Source organism: Notolepis coatsorum, assembly GCF_963971535.1.
Source record: "Notolepis coatsorum genome assembly, chromosome: 6".
In the NCBI taxonomy this organism is placed as follows: Eukaryota; Metazoa; Chordata; class Actinopteri; order Aulopiformes; family Paralepididae; genus Notolepis; species Notolepis coatsorum.
Window position 1 is genome coordinate 102,316,173 of NC_140170.1, and position 18,686 is coordinate 102,334,858.

Genomic DNA, 18,686 nt, shown 5'->3' on the forward strand with positions numbered 1-18,686 from the left:
CCTCGTCGGCCCAAGACTGTGACCTCTTACGCACTCCCTCCGGGACCGGGTGCTATGAGTCCCTCTGGGATATCTGCATGCTGGCTAATGGCAGACAATGATGTGATGGCATTTAAACCAGAGATGGGGGTGCCATTATAATCTGTGGTGTTGATATCTCTGTATTTTTTAGATTGGCTTTGTTTTCTCTGAGATATGGCCCCAGGGGTCATTCCTGCGTCTTTGTAGGTCAACGTGGAAGAATCAATGCGACGATGTTCATCGCAGCTCATTGTTACCCGATAAGCTGTGTCAAGGCTCATCGCTAAGAGGGTCTGGATGCTTCCCCATGTGTGATACTGACACCAATTATCATCCAAGGGGATGAACTCACGCCGCGTGCGAGAGCCCACGGATTGACACACACTGAGACGGCTTTGGTGTGATGGGGTCCCCTGCGGCCCGCGCCTGTCTGTAGATATCTGTAGGGCGTTTGGTAATGGATCTTAATGCAGCCTGATATTCTTACACTGGATGACCATGACTGCTTTCTTTGATATACTATCCATCTCACTCTCAGCTTTTATGAAAAATTGACACTCAGGGCATAACCTGTCCTAGACAAAGTCAAGTGTGTGTGTCTGTGTGTGTGTGTGTGTGTGTGTGTGTGTGTGTGTGTGTGTGTGTGTGTGTGTGTGTGTGTGTGTGTGTGTGTGTGTGTGTGTGTGTGTGTGTGTGTGTGTGTGTGTGTGTGTGTGCCACCAAAGAAAATAAAGCAGATGTATTATCCTCACAATCTCACATATATCCAAAAGCTACAAGCTGTCTTATACAAATTTAATTGGTTTGAGAGCTATTGAGTGAAAGGGTTGGATCATATGGTGTCACTTATTCCATTGTGATGTCACTTATTCCAGGAAGACAGTTTGTAGTTTTGGGATATGTTGTATGATGTGTTAAAGGTGTTGGGCGGTGATATTATTATCACTTTTTCCTAAATGGTCAAATGTAATTACGTTACATCATATACAATTAAAAAAGAGTAAAATATTGCCAATATTAAAAAGTTAAACTGGAGTGCTGTCCTAGTCTCTTTTCTACGATTAATCATATTGAGGATCCATTCTTCAAGGGCTATTCGTGAGTTGAGTCATACTATTCCAATTTAGTTTTGCATTAGGATTAAAAAAAGTTATAATGTTAAATTCCTTGATTTAGAGACCAGCTAAGTAAATGTCTAACTGTATATTTTGCATGTATCCAAAATATGAGTCAGCCACCACTGAGATAACTTGTAGGGCACCTTCAAGCTAATGAATAATAACCTGGCAACATACTTCCTTCCCTGAACCTTTCTATTCCCCAATAATTCTCTCTCTCTCTCTCTCTCTCTCTCTCTCTCTCTCTCTCTCTCTCTCTCTCTCTCTCTCTCTCTCTCTCTCTCTCTCTCTCTCTCTCTCTCTATCTCTCTTTCTCCTTCCTCCTCACACACCCAACAACATTACCTCATTCACCAAGCATCTCCATAACACTGCAGATCTAATTACTGGCCTCTCTCCCCTCATGCCATCCATTGTTGGTTGCCAGCGCTTTGTGGCTCTTGGGTTCAAGTGGCACAATCTAAAATAAATATGTGTGGCACTTGGGGTGGGGCAGAGGGATCACAAGATTCAGCTTCACTTCTTCATTGTTGATTCATTTCTATCTGCATGGCTGTTGTAATTTAGATTTACACATTTAGACAGACTTAATTACATTTCACAACTGAATAGTGGTTGCGTTGCACAATGGCTGTGCCTGTTGCCTCAGTCTTTTCACTGCCTTCTCATGTGGTGTTCACACTTAAAGTACAATGTAAGGCCTGTTTTTCAATGTTGTTGCAAAAAAATATTTGTATCCCCCTGGACAAAATCAAGCCATTTCAGATATCCAATCTGCTTCCTTGAAGATATTACATAATATACTTGGGTATATTCAGGGCGTGGCCGTTCGGAGTGCATGTCCATTTGGACCGGGCCGGCTGCTTGGCTCCCAGTATGGCTGCAGCGTGGCGTGTGCCCATTTGGAGCACGTTGCTGTTCAAAACACATGCAAGTTTGGAGCGGACTGATTGCTTGGCCCCCGGAAGTGTTGCTTGCAGCGTTGTGGGGACCCGAGGTATGGCGGCTTGCAGCGTTCTTGAGAACCACTCGCCGGATCGACTTCACACTCAACACTGCACACCCTTGGGTCCTCAGAAATACACCTGCCAAACGTTTGTTGTTACAACGCCATATTTTAAAGTCAAGTTTGTTGTCATAGTGCCACCATCTGGCCAGATGGCACCATATTAGACACTGCACTCCCCTGGGTTCTTAGCAATACACCCGCCAAGCGTGAAGTTGATTGGATGAACAATTATCAAGATATGCAAATGTCTAATTATAGTTAGAGAGTGTCTAGTGAACAGAAGGTCACGCCCCCTCAGCCTACTGGTGTGGATGTGCTCAGAGAGGGTGCACTAAAACAATGATACATCTGAAGCTGAAATAATTATACTCATGACATTAGCAGTCCACAATAAGCTATTTACGACTTCATAGTACCGGATCTTTAAAACACAGATACACAAACAGTTGTGGCATTGTGTCACATGCCCATTTCATTGCCACACTGTTAAATCGGTGTAACTAACAGTTGCCACAAGTGTCGAGCAAATACTCTACATGCCACACTAACAGGTGCCTCAATAATATTAACGGAAGGTCTCATGGTAGGCCTACGCTTTGGGTGAGCAACTGTCCATCACAGCTGTCCATTATTAGTGTTGCCATGGCGTGCCACAATTTGATAACTCTAAGTTCAGAAAACTATATTTTCTATAATGGGAATCTGCACTTTTATTTTCAAGTTCAAGGCTCTGAAAAGAAAAGTGAAATCAGAGGGGTCACTATGCATCAACGTACAAGCACTGTTACCTACACGAGTAGAAGTGATGCACATCTAACAGTGATGATCAATCCCTCGCAATGCTCCATCGCAGCTTTACTCAGAGTCAACAATGAGTCTGTTTCTTTTCCTAATCTTTGGTGTGATGTCTATGGTTTCCTTAGAGGGGACAGTTGTAGTGTGGGTGTGGACTGGTGACGCGTCCTAGACCTTGTCTCTTGTTGTCTTTCTGTAGACCCCTGTCCTCCAGACCCCCCAGACTACAGCTGTAGTCTCTCATCCATCTCTGGGTGGTCTCTGTGTGTTTACACTACAGGGCAGGATGAGGTCCAGAATGGGAGAGACGGTGGGCCATAAATCAACTTTTTTCTATATACAAATGTGACAACCGGAGTGTGACAGAGCCTGTGTCTGTTGTTATAGCTCTATGATCACCTTCCGTCATGGGGTGAGAAGTATGTGACGGGAATGTCCAACTGTACGAGTGGAGTTGAAAATATAAAGGGCAAAGATAGCAACTGTAGCCATAAACATTATCATGAAGTGAGAGAAAGTGTCTCTGTTGAGAGTTTGAGCTGGTATTCACAATATACAAAAACCTCTAAAAAGTCTTTACTATCCCACCAGTTGTACGGTTTGTTTGTTTTAAATACAGTACAACTTTGAAGAAGATTATGTGGGAGCAGACTCTGGATATTCTGGTTGGATTTTAACTCCCTGCTGTAAAAAGTGGGTACATTTTACTAGCATCGCGCTAATGATGTCATGGCACCAGCGGTACACTTGTAAAACCCAGTTGCCAGGACTTTGTGAGGAGAAGACGTGTGCTTCGCTTAAAAACACAACCACACAATGTGTGTTGTTTAGCAAAACTACAGACTGTAAACCCTGACCAGCTTAACTTATTGTATGAACAGCCATCAGTTATACAAACAAACTCTCTGCCCACCCACCCCCTCCCTGTGTCTTGTTCTCATAATGCACCAACATTTACAGTAACAACATCATCTGAGTGACCTGTTCATTGCACTGTTCATTGTTGAGTTTTCATTGTTTTTAGACTACGCAGCTACATAGTTGGCATTTTTCTTATGCCGCTTCAAATGAAAAGGATGTCAAGCAACAATAATCGGTGCGGCGGTCGTTGGTCATCAACCATATGTGCGTGAGTCTATTCATAGATTTGAAAAATTCTGTAGATAAGTAACATGGTAACATTTGAAAAAGGAAATTTAGTCTTGGAAGGACGTTCATTCTTATTACATTTATTCTTCCCAGCAGAGATAATGGGAGCGTGGACCATTTACCATGTTACTTATCTACAGAATTTTTCAAATCTATGAATAGACCCATCTCAAAATTTATTTGGTGCAACAAAATATGTGCGTGAGTGAGAGAGAGAGAGGAGGGAAAGTGTGAACAACATTTGCTACAGCTGGGGAGCCTGGGAGTGGTGTGTCGTCCTGTTGTAATTGATACGGTGGGGTTAGCTTCCCCTGTTGCCCTCTGCGTGTGGTTAGTCACAGCATCATGCTTCCTGACGACGTGACCTCTCAACCCATCGCTGCCTCCCCGCTCTCTACCCTCCGGTCTTCGCTTGCTCCACGGGGGCCCACAGCGATAGCTAATTCCTGCTTGATTTACTACCCCCTTCCCCTTTTGTAGCACGCATAGAACCTCGACTTGCACAAACTATTCACTGCCTTATTCCCCCGTAGCATTATTCCATTATTTAACCTGAGAAGTCGTGCTGCTGATATTGCTGGAAGTCACTATTGCCATATGGAATTGAAAGCATATTTAAAATAAATAATTGAAATTATGTTCCATAATTTTGTCTTGAATCTTGTTATATGGTGGTGTCGTAGACATGGAATATCTAACCTTGATCCCTCAACGGACATGAACCTTCTAGCCCTGCTCAGCCTCCCTTTACCCCAGATGTTATTCAGACATGTGCCACAAACCTTCTAGCCATGATCAGCCTCCCTTTACCCCAGATGTTATTCAGACATGTTACCACAAACCTTCTAGCCCTGCTCAGCCACCCTTTACTCCAGATGTTATTCAGATTGCGGACCCTGACTTCACTGCTCTGTGATTTTCCCACCAGATTGCTTGGAGTGACGGCTGTGGTCTGTAGATCCTCCTCTGGCTTTTCCCGCTCGTTCTCCTGGGACTTCTGGATAAAGGAATGTGGCTTTGGAAGAGGACAAGCCAGCCCCACCCCCCCTAAAACCTCCCTCTCCCCTTGCCATCTTCCCATCACACACAGCTAATCCAAGGGATTTACAGAAGTGAGACAGAGCCTTTGGGGGGCTTCGCCTTCACACTTCCCACTCAGAATGCAAATGGCGCAAATGTGATACCTTCTCTCTCCAGAATAGCTACAGCACGCTGGTCCTTTTCCTCTCAGAAATGTGAGCTAGGAAAGCCAGCCTTTGACTTTGACTTCCCAACAAAGGAGATGCTGGGATACTTTCTATTCTGGAGAAACAAATTGCAAGCCTGGGGCCTTCTACTCTTGGCCCCTGCCATAGCCTCTGCAGGGGCGAATTCTGTGCTGTGCCGCAGTGAGGTGATAATGGATTGCAGGCATTAGAGGACCACCATGCCAAAAAACCCAGCGCTAGCAGCACCCTCCCTGCTGTATGCGGCATACAATGTTCACCACATGACACAGACACGCAAAGCCAGACACGCAAACTCCAAATCAAGCAAAAACCCCATTCATCTTCGGAATTCCACGTATGCAATTTGCAGTGTTGGCCAAACCTTTTCTTTCCCTCCACTTGCTGTAAAGCTAACTGACTGGACCGTGTTAGGGAGTCCATCCAAGGAATACAGCCCCTATAAACTTGACTGAAATACATCTCTTCTTCTCTTTTTTTTTGTAACAAGGATATGATGTGTTGGGAGTGTTCGTCACACATCCTCCTACAGGATACGTGTGAATGGATAGCTCGGTGAGGAATGAGAGGGAGGTGTGGGAAGGGACATGGGGTGGTCCTGACCACCACTCCGCCCATTATCTGACATAACACCCTCCTGACCTCGTCCTCAGAGTTATCAATGTACATGTCAACACACTGCGTCATCAGGGCAACTCTCGGAAGACACTGAGGTTTGGGGCTTTGAGTGAGGGTCATTATGTAACTCCATCATCTTGTCAGGGTTAGGGTTCATTTCCGTACATAGTATATCAGGAAATTTTTAGACAAATTATACAAGGGCCACTCAATATAATTGTTTCACCAATCAGACAAGCAATGAGTGAATACTATGACCTTCTCTGTTAATATTGTTATCAATTGTTTATGTAAAGCATTATCGCAAAGATGACGGTAACTGCATTGAATCCTATGAATACTATGACCTTCTGTGTTAATATTGTTATCAATTGTTTACGTAAAGCATTATTGCAAAGATGACGGTTAACTGCATTGAAACCGAAACTGCATTCTCCAACACTGTGACTGGTTCCGTGACTTATAACATCTCCACGAAGACTCTCAAGAATTTGTGTGTGTGTGTGTGTGTGTGTGTGTGTGTGTGTGTGTGTGTGTGTGTGTGTGTGTGTGTGTGTGTGTGTGTGTGTGTGTGTGTGTGTGTGTGTGTGTGTGTGTGTGTGTGTGTGTGTGCGCGCGTGTGTGTGCGCGCGCATGCGCGCATGTGCGTGTGTGTAAGAGTGCAGAGCGACTGGCTGAGGAATGTGGCATTGGAGTCCGGTCCCTCAGGGTTATACATGCAGTGCAACTCTAAACCCCTTTGAAACAGCAGAGTTCTGACCCCTGCTATCTCCACCCCCTGTTCCTGTCACAGCGATTAATAGCAGAACCCAGCCCATTCTCCTGTCCTGGCAGAGAAGGCAACTGGATCTCATGGTTTCAATTAGGCTCAAGGAGACAGAGTCTGACTTGAGCAAAACGCTGCCCGGGCAGCGCCGTTCGCCAGGCCCAAGCCACATGGCTGCTACTGGGGGCTGCCTGCTTAGTGCCTGCTGCCTGGGCCTGGGGACCTCAGTCAGGAAACATGACATCTGTTTTCACTTGTGTGTGTTATATCACCCCCTCTGATTGTCCACTACAGTTTCACTGCCATGTGCATTACCGTAACTGAGCTGTCTGGGTGGAGTAGACCCAGTCATACTGTAACTGGATTCTGTTGCGGGGCGTGAGACGGATCTGGGCATGAATAGCTACAAAAGGCGGGACGTTGATTTAGTCCAGAGAAAATTGGAGGCATATCTCTCAAATCTCCGACAGACTAATTACGTGCGTGCCTCTCGTGGGGGTGGTATTGAGAAACAAACCCTACCCCGGCCTTAATAGGCCATTAGGACACCGGAGTGCTCTTAATCAAACGCCAAAGATCTGTTCTCTGATTTCTAAACAGCCAATGCTTTGATTTTCAGTTTACCGCTATAAGAGTTGCCCTACTGTGCTCCGGAACTGACCTCCTGCGGCCCCCGCGTCACTGCAGAGAACCGACAGCTTTTGGTTCTGATTCGATTACAGGACTTCAAAGCACCAGAAACACATAGAGAACCGCGGTACATAAGCGTTGAGGCAGGGAAGATTTCAGAGATAAGATTACTTTGGAAAAGAGCTGGGTGGGAAAGCAAGCAGCCTGCCTCTCATTAGGAGAAGCCTAAAATTATTATCCCAAGTGAATGAGGTGCCTTTGAGTTGGAGACTTGGCTTAATTTTGTTTTGCTTATGTTGTGGCTCATGTGTGGGCGTGTGTGTGGGGGGGGGGGGACGACAATGACGACACGTGCATGCCAGGGATAGTCTCTGGCAGTGTCAACTCCAGGGCTTGAAGTCAGAGTTTTGGGCCTATACTCTGGTATGTCTCCCACATGAGGGGGAATGAGAGTTCTGGTGGATGTTTGAATGTGTGAGCCTTCGCTGTGTATGTTAACTTCAACAGATGTTAGCTCCGTTACTAAAACAATAGCTTACGATCCACATAATTACAGGCTCTGAGGTTGGCACTGAAGTTGGGCAGAGTTCCACGTGGCGGTTAGAGAACCTCCCTAAAACCACGGCAAAGTGTAACAACCTCAGAAAGTACACACTGTCTGTTTATAAGCACGTTTTACTTTTCCTCCAGATAGTTCACAGAACAACATTAGAGCACCAAGTGGATCAATAAAGGGATATCTTATCTTATCTTATCTCATCTCATCTTACAAGATGGCCATTGTCAAATTATACTTTGCAAGTGTTGAATAAGAGATAAGATTCCAGCACAATTTATTTCTCTTTCAGACGCCAAACTTTTGGGATCTCAACTGGGGTTGCCTACATGTTTCTGATTATCTCCCTCTAATACCACCTGCTACTAGTTAACCCACTCCCCAACCCCTCACACTCCCTGGCCAAGCCCCCCCCCCCCCCCCCCCCCCCCCCCCCAGTAACAGTTGTGCCCCCCAGACATCTGCGAATGAGCTCTGACTTCATCCCTGTTTAGCTGAGTAGTAGTAGAGCCATCTCTGCTCCTATACGATCCTGCTGTCTCTAGTCCCATGCTGAAGTTGACAGGACTATCCGGTAATAAAACAAATGGTATGAAAGGGACTTTGTTTGACTGCAAAAGATAAATGCTGGCTTATGCTTCTGCATAGGAATATGGTTTCAACTCAACTGAGAGAATCCCTTTGTTTTCCCCCCCTCCCTAACATTTTTACCTCTGTTTTTGTCTCCCCGACTTTCTCTCTCACTGCTATATTTGTCAGCTTTCATTTGTACCGTTGAGACAATGGTATCATGATGTTTTGATGTACATGGTTGTGGCTGGACCGTCTGTTTAGATAGTGCTGAATAGCAGCATAATGTTTCCCTCCATACAAAAGTGGAGCAAACGTACCAATGCAACAGAGTATCTATAGGCTACACTTATTATAGGCAACACAGTTCTATTACTAAAGGTCATTATATAAATCCCACAAACAATGCATGGATTTTGAATTAAGCTGCTGTTTAATATTGCTTTTCCCACCATAACTGGCAACTGACTCTGTGATTAACTGTATAGCTTAAATTCACTATGGTGATAACCATAATGTCATAGGTAGGCAATTGCTCCCGGGCCCTCGTCCGCCCAAAGGGCCTTTTTTTTTTATTTTTTATAAATTGTTTTCCCATTCTTGTCACTCCATTCAACTTCAAAATGTTCATGCTGCATTTGAGGCCAAATCAAATGACGTAGCAATTCGAGTTACCATCAGAGACGGTCGCTATCTTTGTTAACATGAAGTGTTTTCAAAGTGGAGCAAAGAAGAGAAGAGCTGGCAGGCGTTAGCAGCCTAAAGGCCCAGGCCAGGACATCTCTCCTACCGGAGCAGTGTGTATGGTATGCACCACTGAACCTCTTGCTTTTCATTCCGGCGCCCATGTTAACAGGTGGAAATGTAGCGCTGGGAATTGGAAGTGCCATGAAGCATCAATTCTCACATAAGCAGGAGCCTGGCTGTTCACACCACCAGAGGTGCATTTATCTGCACCAATCAAAAAGAGATTGTGCTTCTCTGCTCCAATCACACATAGAGGCGGTGCTCGCGGTGTGTCGAGAAAATTAAAATTAAAATTAGTTTTATCTCTGTGAGATAAAGCCTGGTAAAGAACTACTGCCGAAAGTGTCTATGGGGTAGAATTTCCAGTGTATGTACTTCCCCTGGAAGCTGCCTCTGAACGGACCAAACTTTTCCCGAATCCTGTCGGCAAACAAGCTAAAACGTCCCGGTCATGTAGTAAATTCTTCAGGCAAAGCCGTTGCAGTGGCTTAAACGAGGAAATATTGTGCACTTTGCACGTTTCTATAATTGTTTTGTCGAAACCGGAAAGCCTGTAGCCTGTACTTCCTGTAATTCCGTTTAGACATTTTAGGAGGCATATCTTTACCAGCCTACGAGAAAATAGACCAGACGCCGAAACTATCGCTGAAGATTGCGAGCTGGCCGTGGAGCTCCGTGGCATGACGCTCCAACTGTTAACACAGGAAACTGGCTGCAATACCTGGCGCTTCGTGGCGCATCGGCAAAATAGACATTGAAAACACCATCACGTGGACGAGCCACTACAGTTCAACGAGGCAGCCGTCATGCCCGGCTATGTGGACATAGCGTTACTGCTGCTTTGGCGGGGGAAACACTGGATGCCGAAGTGCTTGGAATCGCAGCCAGTTTCCTTTTCCGTGCCCATGTTAACCAATTGAACCATTCACACCGGCTCGTGATATTCAGCGATAGCTGAATTGCCCTCTACGTGTGATCGGTGCAGAGGAGAACAGAATCTCTTGCGCTTCTAGCGTTACACTGCCTCTGCTGGTTGGGGGAGGAAAGTGTCCGAGGCCACACGGGCGGACAGCAGCCCACCACACAGACCAGACACCCGCTCCAACTGCTCCAGCTCAGCATCCAGCAGCAGTTGCATCACCGCCATCACAGAGCGGCCTGAGCAGTGCCAGCGAGAGCAGCAAATCCTTAGTGAAGACCCCACCTTGTGTCAGATAAATTGACAGATAAGGAGATAATTTTAAGTGTACAAAGGCAGGGAGAAAACAACAAGGAAGTTGTGATCAGTGCAGATGCTGTATTTTGTTTTAGCTGCCATGTTTTGTTTACACACAGCTCCCTCTCTCCAGAGTGTTCCAATGGGAGATAGCCAAGAACAATGTGTGTGTAGGTTTGATTTTCTGTAAGTAAGGGAACTTCCTAATGTATAAGTAGGCCTTCTGTCTTTCCCCTCTCTTTAGATCTGTGCTGGGTTGCCAAAGTAAGCCACAGATCACCAATCAAGCAGCAAAGCTGGAAAATCAGAACGTCTCACTCACACACACACACACACACACACACACACACACACACACACACACACACACACACACACACACACACACACACACACACACACACACACACACAACACACACACACACACACACACACACACACACACACACACACACACACACACACACACAGAGTTGTGGACTTCAGACTTTTACCCGTAGAGAATAGCTTTATCAAAAATCATGTACTATACTTTTGTCTTTACAGAATTAAAGATGATTCAAGTTTCAAGTTTCTTCAAGTTTCTTTAATAGTTGTCATACAGAAGTACAGAATACTTTTGTACAAAATGCTTCTTACTGTTGCGCTCCAGAGACTGTGCAAGACAAGATAAGTATGAAATAAAAACATAGTAAAATTAGAAGTAAAAAAAAAAGAGGTCACAGTGTTCAGTTTAGACATATGTACAATGTTCGATGCAGAATAGACGTAGTTACCATACAATATACAATACTGTGCAGTGTACTAATATACAATACTATATAGTGCAAGGCAGAAATGGAGACATGGGACGAGGTGCAGGATATATTTTATCATGTTTTTCTTGCCATATTGTCTTCTTCTAACTCACTGAAGGTAATTTTAAGTTGTTCAGTTAGAACAGTTTTCTCATTAGGGTCTGTCCTTTAGTTCTGGGTATAACTGAAAAGAGCTGCCTAGTTTTTGCTCACTAGCTACCAAGATGAAGAAGGGCCTCACATTGGGGGCCTCCAAATCACTAAAACCGCCCCTGGGTAGTATTTATTATCCAATTCTCAGTGAATTGCCTTCAATACGAGTGATGGCAATCACAAAATATTCTCAAAATATTTGTATTATCAGGCAAAACGTTGAACCTGTTTCGGTGACTGGTCATTATTAGGCTAAGTTTGATAACCTGATGCAATTGTGTAGAGGCAACAAGTGCTCCAAATGTATCTGATATCAGGTTTTATTCAGCGGAAAGATGCCTTTTCTCTGTTCTAGTGCTGATAAAGAGATGAACAGTGTGATGCTCATCTTTACTCTGGCACAGTTTAATCCCTGGGGCCCCTTTAAAGCCCCCCTTCTGAATCAACATGACCACATCTACTACCCACATATAAACAACCTCTCCTCGCACAGCACGCAACCTCCACACCATCCCCTCTTTCTCTCTCTCTCTCTCTCTCTCTCTCTCTCTCTCTCTCTCTCTCTCTCTCTCTCTCACACACACACACACACACACACACACACACACACACACACACACACACACACACACACACACACACACACACACACACACACACACACACACACACACACACACACACACACACACACACACACACACACACACACACACACACACACACACACACACACACACAAATGGCCTCACGCTACCACCTGCTAAATATATAAATACACACATTTCTCCCAGTCACTGAGGAGGTCAATGAAATAGCAGACATAGCAGCGGAGCGATGTTCCCATACAATCTGCAAAGAGGCAGATTATTTAGAGGACAAAGCAGAAGAGTCTGTCTGGTCTTCATATAAGTTCAAATAGCCTCTCAAGTCTTCCCTACATCCAAATTAACTGTATACATCTTACTTTCTAAACTGATGGCTTTGTTGAATCTGAATCTTTGAAAGTGAATCTCAGCATCTTTAAAAACACCCCCTTTCTATAAATATTTCTAAAATACCTCAAAAGCTATGAAACCCGTGGGTTTATTTTCAAGGCTGATAGAGGAAAGTCGGCGAGCATTCCAGGGAATAAAGGTTGTAGGGTTAAAACCGCTATATTCAGCGCCAAAGACCACTAGCAGAAACGCCCCTCACCCTCCTGACCCTCCCTCTACCCCCGCAGATGGCCATGCTTTCCCAGAAGTTTAACCCCTTAAATAATGAGGGCTTTTACCTACCGTTCAAGAGTGCAGCGATGAGAAGCCAAGCAAAAGTCAACGTTTTGCAGGACTGGTTCACTCTCTGCGTGGATGATGCTGCCATTCTCCTTCTCCGTGTGTGCACACGTCCAGTGGGTACGAGTGTGTGTGAGTGAGTGTGTGAAAGAGAGGGAGGGAGAGAGAGAGAGAAGGGTGGACCTAGTGGGCCAGACCAGTTTAGGGTTTCTTCTAAACCAGAGCGGGATGGGGTGGATAAAGCTCCACTTGTGCTCTGTCAGTTTTATATGGTGCCCCCCCCCCCCCCCCCCCCTCTCTCCTCCCTTGCAGAGGCCCAACCCCACACCCCTTCTCCTTCCTCCTCTACTATTCCCCTCCCCTGAAGGAGAAGCAGAAGGAGGGAAAATAAGCAGAATGGGGTCTTGTTTTGGGGGGGGGGGGGGGGGGGGGGGGTTGTATATTTTTGAAGAAAAAAAAGGTTATTCATTGCATTCTTCAAATGCCTCTGAGCATTGATAGTTATATCGTATGTATGCAGAAGGCCCTGTTTTATATATATACATTATTATAGACTTTATGTGCGCACCGCCTGAATAAGATAAGATATTCCTTTATTGATCCCCTTGGGGTATCTGAACTTCATTGTGAGTGAGCAATGGAATGTAGGGTTGATGTTTGATATAGAAATGTGATCAATGTTTTGGGTGATCGGTGGTGGTTATTACGTCATCTGGCGGTTCACGCTGAGTCACAGTGTCTGCTTGAACCGTGATCCCAGTCTTTACTCTTTAGAAGGGAGCCGTAATCCACCACACAATAGAAGGTGATAGAGCACAATGGACCGTGCTGCATTGGCTCTTAATAGGCTTATGGAGATAGCCTATGGTAGGGAATATATTTCTGCCAGAAACAAAAGTGCGACCCACTGTTATGCTAATGGTATTAATCCGTTTCAGCGGGCTTCAGCCGTCCATGTCCCCCACTAGTCGGCAAGGCCATCAATCAACAGCGGCCTACTCTCTCTGCAATCAAGACGCCATGGGATCTGCCCCACGCTCTCACACCTCCACATGGAGCAGATATCACCCCTCCCCCGCCCCGTGACCAGCCCCCACTCAGGATCTCTGCTTTGCTTTTTGCTAGCTCCTCTGCTAGCTGTTCTCATGTACACTGTATATCCCACATCTGGATCCACTGGCAGAGGTATGCTAAATGACTTGTAAAATAGCCCCCACCCCCTTAAAGAAATAGCAACAACAAACCAGTCGAGGGCAGTTGTAGTGAACGGGAGTGTTTGGAGGGCTTACAAGCTTGAGAAACGGTCTCGTAATTTGACACCAGTCCAACTGCCCATGGTCCCTCTGTCCCTGCTTTGGCCCCCCTCCTTTCCCCCTCACCCCATTTCCTCCCTTCACCCCCCCCCCCCCCCAGCCAGGCCCCTATATCAGTAACATTCAGTCAAAGAGCAGCGGGATGCTGAGGATGAGCTTCTAGGGACGAGCTCTGCCTCGGTCCTAAAGAGGGAGACTGGCAGCGTGACAGATACAGCTGGACAGCAGCCGTCAGTTCATCGCAGTAAAACATTCACCAGACTGTTAAGCTAGTTGGGTATTTCTGCTGCTCGGATCCCAGCGCACGACAACTTCCTTTAAGATGACAGTAAAAGCAGAGAATAGAACACTAGCAAATTACCCCCCCCCCCCCTCTCTCTCTCTCTCTCTCTCTCTCTCTCTCTCTCTCTCTCTCTCTCTCTCTCTCTCTCTCACTCTCACTTTGTGTGTGTGACTGTGGCTGGTCCTAGGGTGCCTGGCCTGTCATGGACCCTGCTGCAGGAAACCAACACAGACAGCGCATGCATTCCTCCCAAGGTCTTAAGAGAAAGCCAATCTGGAAGACATTTCTGCCCCTGGCATTTATCCTGTGATTTAAAGCCTATAGGCATGGCTTCATATGGCTTTATTTGTTTACAGTATATTGACTGTTGGGAACATCTGTTGCAGCTTATGGGAGTTTGGAAACACAGCCTCCTACTCCTTTAGCTCTGACACTGTTTCTTCAGTAACAGTACATTACAATCGCCATATATCTGCCGGTTCTGTAGATTACTTCTGACAGCAGTCTGTCTTTTGCTTTAGCCCTGTGGGTGTGTGTTAACCAGGTTTGGGGGTTGTGCCTTTTAGGCTTGTGTGTCTTGGAGCTTGTATGTTAAATTCTGGATAAAACGGATGAGAGAGCAACTAAGGGATGTAGGCGTGTGGGCCGGTCCACGGCTGGCTCTTCAAAGGGAGCAGCGCTTTGTTTCTCTCTCGTCTCCTTAGTAGATTCACCTTTTACATTGCAGGCCTCTTCAGCATGCAGTATCTGTCACTGGCACACACATTTGAATAATTGATTTATGTCCAAATGAATGAATGAATGAATGAATGAATGAATGAATGAATGAATGAATGAATGAATGAATGAATGAATGAATGAATGAATGAATGAATGAATGAATGAATGAATGAATGAATGAATGAATGAATAAATAAATAAATAAATAAATAAATAAATAAATAAATAAATAAATAAATAAATAAATAAATAAATAAATAAATAAATAAATAAATAAATAAATAAATAAATAAATAAATAAATAAATAAATAAATAAATAAATAAATAAATAAATAAATAAATACAAGTATGTCAAGGAGATAAACACTACTAATGCAATCAGATATTGAGAGAAGTTGCTGATTGGCACCACATTGTTGCACACAAACAGGATAATAACACACATGATGAAAATAACAGTAGCAGGTAAAAAGGTAACAGACAAAAAACACTTCATGGATATATATCCATACTGAGCGGCTACCAATGACAAACAGATACTGATTATACAATGGCATGCAAATTTCTTGATTCTGATTGGCTGAAACACTTATTTCAGACGTTGTTATTTCTCATAACACACTCCACGTGATCCCAGAACCCGCCCACAACCGAATAACTTTTTTTCCGAATCACTCCGCTGTTCGTGTTTTTATGAATGAAACCAAGATGGCGGACAATAATCTTTATGAATGGATGTATTGATATCGTCATAACGACTCATTCAAAAACGATAAAGTCACATGGAATGTGTTAGTTGCTTACACAATGTTGGATTATGTAATTGGTTGGTCATGACTCATTGTGAAACAAAATATAAATTGCGGGAAGTGTATTGTTAGATGGCATTCGTTGTAGAACCTCCCTCTCCTTCAAAAGGACACTGTCATTTCACTGTTAATAAAATTTTCAATCAATCAAATAACAACGCTAACTTCACTGTTGGATGGCATGCTTTGTAGCAACCTATAGATGTAGCACTGTCTATCTGTATGTCATATATGTTATGATGCATTGAAAATGGGGGACCCTGATGTAAACAAGACGAAAGTCTTTCTCTGGTCTGCATCCCCTTAAAGGAAAACTCCAACATTTTGGGAAATTAGCTTATTTAACATCTTCCCTGGAGTTAGACAAGAAGATACATACCTTTTTTGTCTCTGTGCATGCATTAGGCTTAGGGAACAGTCGCTCCGTTAGCATAGCTTAGCTTCATCACTGGAAGTGAGGCGGGGCCGGAGCCTGGCGTTCCCTTACAGTGTATAGTTTGATTGATTGATTGAAAAGTTTATTAACAGATTGCAGAATACACTCCAAATACAACTCCAAAACGTTCATGTAAACATGTTGTGACCTGTGTATTCACCACGTGGAGAAATAAAAAATAATTGAATTAGACAATTACGTTTTATAAGCAAATATACTCTGAACAATTTTTTGCCTAACCACTCCTCTCTGAGCGCAGCCAGTGATTTCAACGTGTCGTCGTGATTGTTGACATTCTCATTCATTCAAAGGATCCGAACCGATTGAAGTTTATGGATACCATGACTTGAAATCCTCTTACCTTGACGATTAAAAGCCTCCCCAATTTAGAAAACAGTAATCCAATGGCTGGTATTGTTATACCGGACGCTCTGAGCTAACACAGATCAGGATGGTAAAGCATATATAATGACTTCCTTTCTGGGGTTGTCAAAATAAAAGTGTGACGTTTATAGCAGCGGAAAACGTTTATTTTGTACATTATCTAACGTTAACACGAACCTAAACTAACGTTACAACTAACCTAAATTTAGTTTAGGTTCATGTTAACGTTAGATAATGTACAAAATAAATGTTTTCCACTGCTATAAACGTCACACTTTTATTTTGACAATTTTGGAGTTGTATTTGTATTTGTATTTGGAGTGTATTCTGCAATCTGTTAATAAACCAATCAATCAATCAAACTATACACTGTAAGGGAACGCCAGGCTCCGGCCCCGCCTCACTTCCAGTGATGAAGCTAAGCTATGCTAACGGAGCGACTGTTCCCTAAGCCTAATGCATGCACAGAGACAAAAAAGGTATGTATCTTCTTGTCTAACTCCAGGGAAGATGTTAAATAAGCTAATTTCCCAAAATGTTGGAGTTTTCCTTTAACAATTGTGTGTATTGAGCTGTACTGTATTGTACCCATTCTACAATCTGTTAATAAAATGTTCAATCAATCAATCAATCAAATAACAACCGGTAACTTCACTGTTAGATGGCATGCTTTGTAGCAACCTGCCTCTGCAAAAGGACACTGTCGCACGAAGCGATTTCACTGGATGTCCCGGACACAATGGAAGTATGGATATATTCGTAACGAATAATTTTAAAAAGATACCGTTAACTGGAATATGTTAGTTGTTTATACAATGTTGGATTATGTAATTGGTTTGTCATGACCCATTGTCAAAACAATAATACATCGCAGGATTTATAAGATAAGATAAGATAATATGAAGTTTGTTGTTAGATGGCATGCTTTGAAGCACCGCACCTGCTTCTAGACACAGAGGCAATTCTTTTTTTAATTTTACCAAATTTTTCTGCGGATGGTTTTGTGAATAAATCTCCATTATGCTTCAATTACTGTGTGTTTATTGTATAGCAATAAGGTTGGATGAATTCGGCCATTGTATAAAATACATTACATGACTTGAAGTTGTGTGTTATACGAATTAGATCATGCCTAGGGGGGTCTAACAACCCTCGGCTGCGCCTTGGGCCTAACAACCACCCCTAGGCATGATCTAATTCGTATAACACACTCCTACGTGTGATGTAATGCTTAAACAATACCTTGCTGACTGCTTGGTCCTTCTCTTAGAGAGACCAGCCATCTGGATGTCCCTCACAACCAGCTTGTGTACATGACCTAGGGCCTAGGCTACCAAATATAAAAACTAACAGTTTACACTTGTAGCCCAGCTGTGAAATGGTCCACTGTCACTGGTACACACACACACACACGCACGCACGCACACACACACACACACACTCGCACACACACACACACACACACACACACACACACACACTTGTTTAACACATCAAGTGCCATTCAGCAGGGGGCGCTGTGGGCTGTGAGTGCCAGCGCTCTGTTCAATGGGTATAATGCCGGTGTTTGCAGTGCTAAAACTATATTAAATATTATAGCTATGGATCTAATAACTTTGACCCCAACTGAGGATGTACGAATCAGGGGTCTAGGTGAAAAACTAACGAGCGAAAACAGGAAGAGAAAGACCGCCGAATGAATTGAAGTCTATGAGAAAACTGAGCTTTTCTTTTGTACATAGTTTACCAAAATCACTCCTAATCACTCATCTCTGAACGGATCTTTATGAAATTTGGACATGTACTACATAAGGCTTCAGGCTATTGAAGGAGTTGGGGTGCTTTTTCAATGTATGTGATGTATAGATTGGGGGGAGAGGATCACAGCTAAAACTCGAGCCACCCGAACAACTGCCTCTTTGAACTGCTGCGGTCAGGCAAGCGATACCGGAGTCTTAAGGCGAGCACAGAAAGACTCAGAAGAAGCTTCTATCCCCAGGCCATCAGGCTGCTAGACGAACAATAAACAATATGCAACAACCATCAAATGCACACAGCACACACACCCACACGCACACACTCACTTAAAC

General features: G+C 44.0%; 1 protein-coding gene across 3 annotated transcripts in view; it reads right to left on the minus strand.

Moving 5' to 3' along the window:
- LOC311230832 (uncharacterized protein) overlaps positions 1-12,875 on the minus strand; it is a 29,920-nt gene extending 17,045 nt beyond the window's left edge. For all 3 annotated transcript variants that reach the window (XM_084317219.1, XM_084317218.1, XM_084317217.1), the window contains exon 1: positions 12,654-12,875. In XM_084317219.1, coding sequence (XP_084173345.1) covers positions 12,654-12,738 — 85 coding nt within the window. In that variant the 5' untranslated portion in view covers positions 12,739-12,875. The remainder of the gene's footprint in view (positions 1-12,653) is intronic.
- Between the last annotated feature and the right edge of the window lie 5,811 nt (positions 12,876-18,686).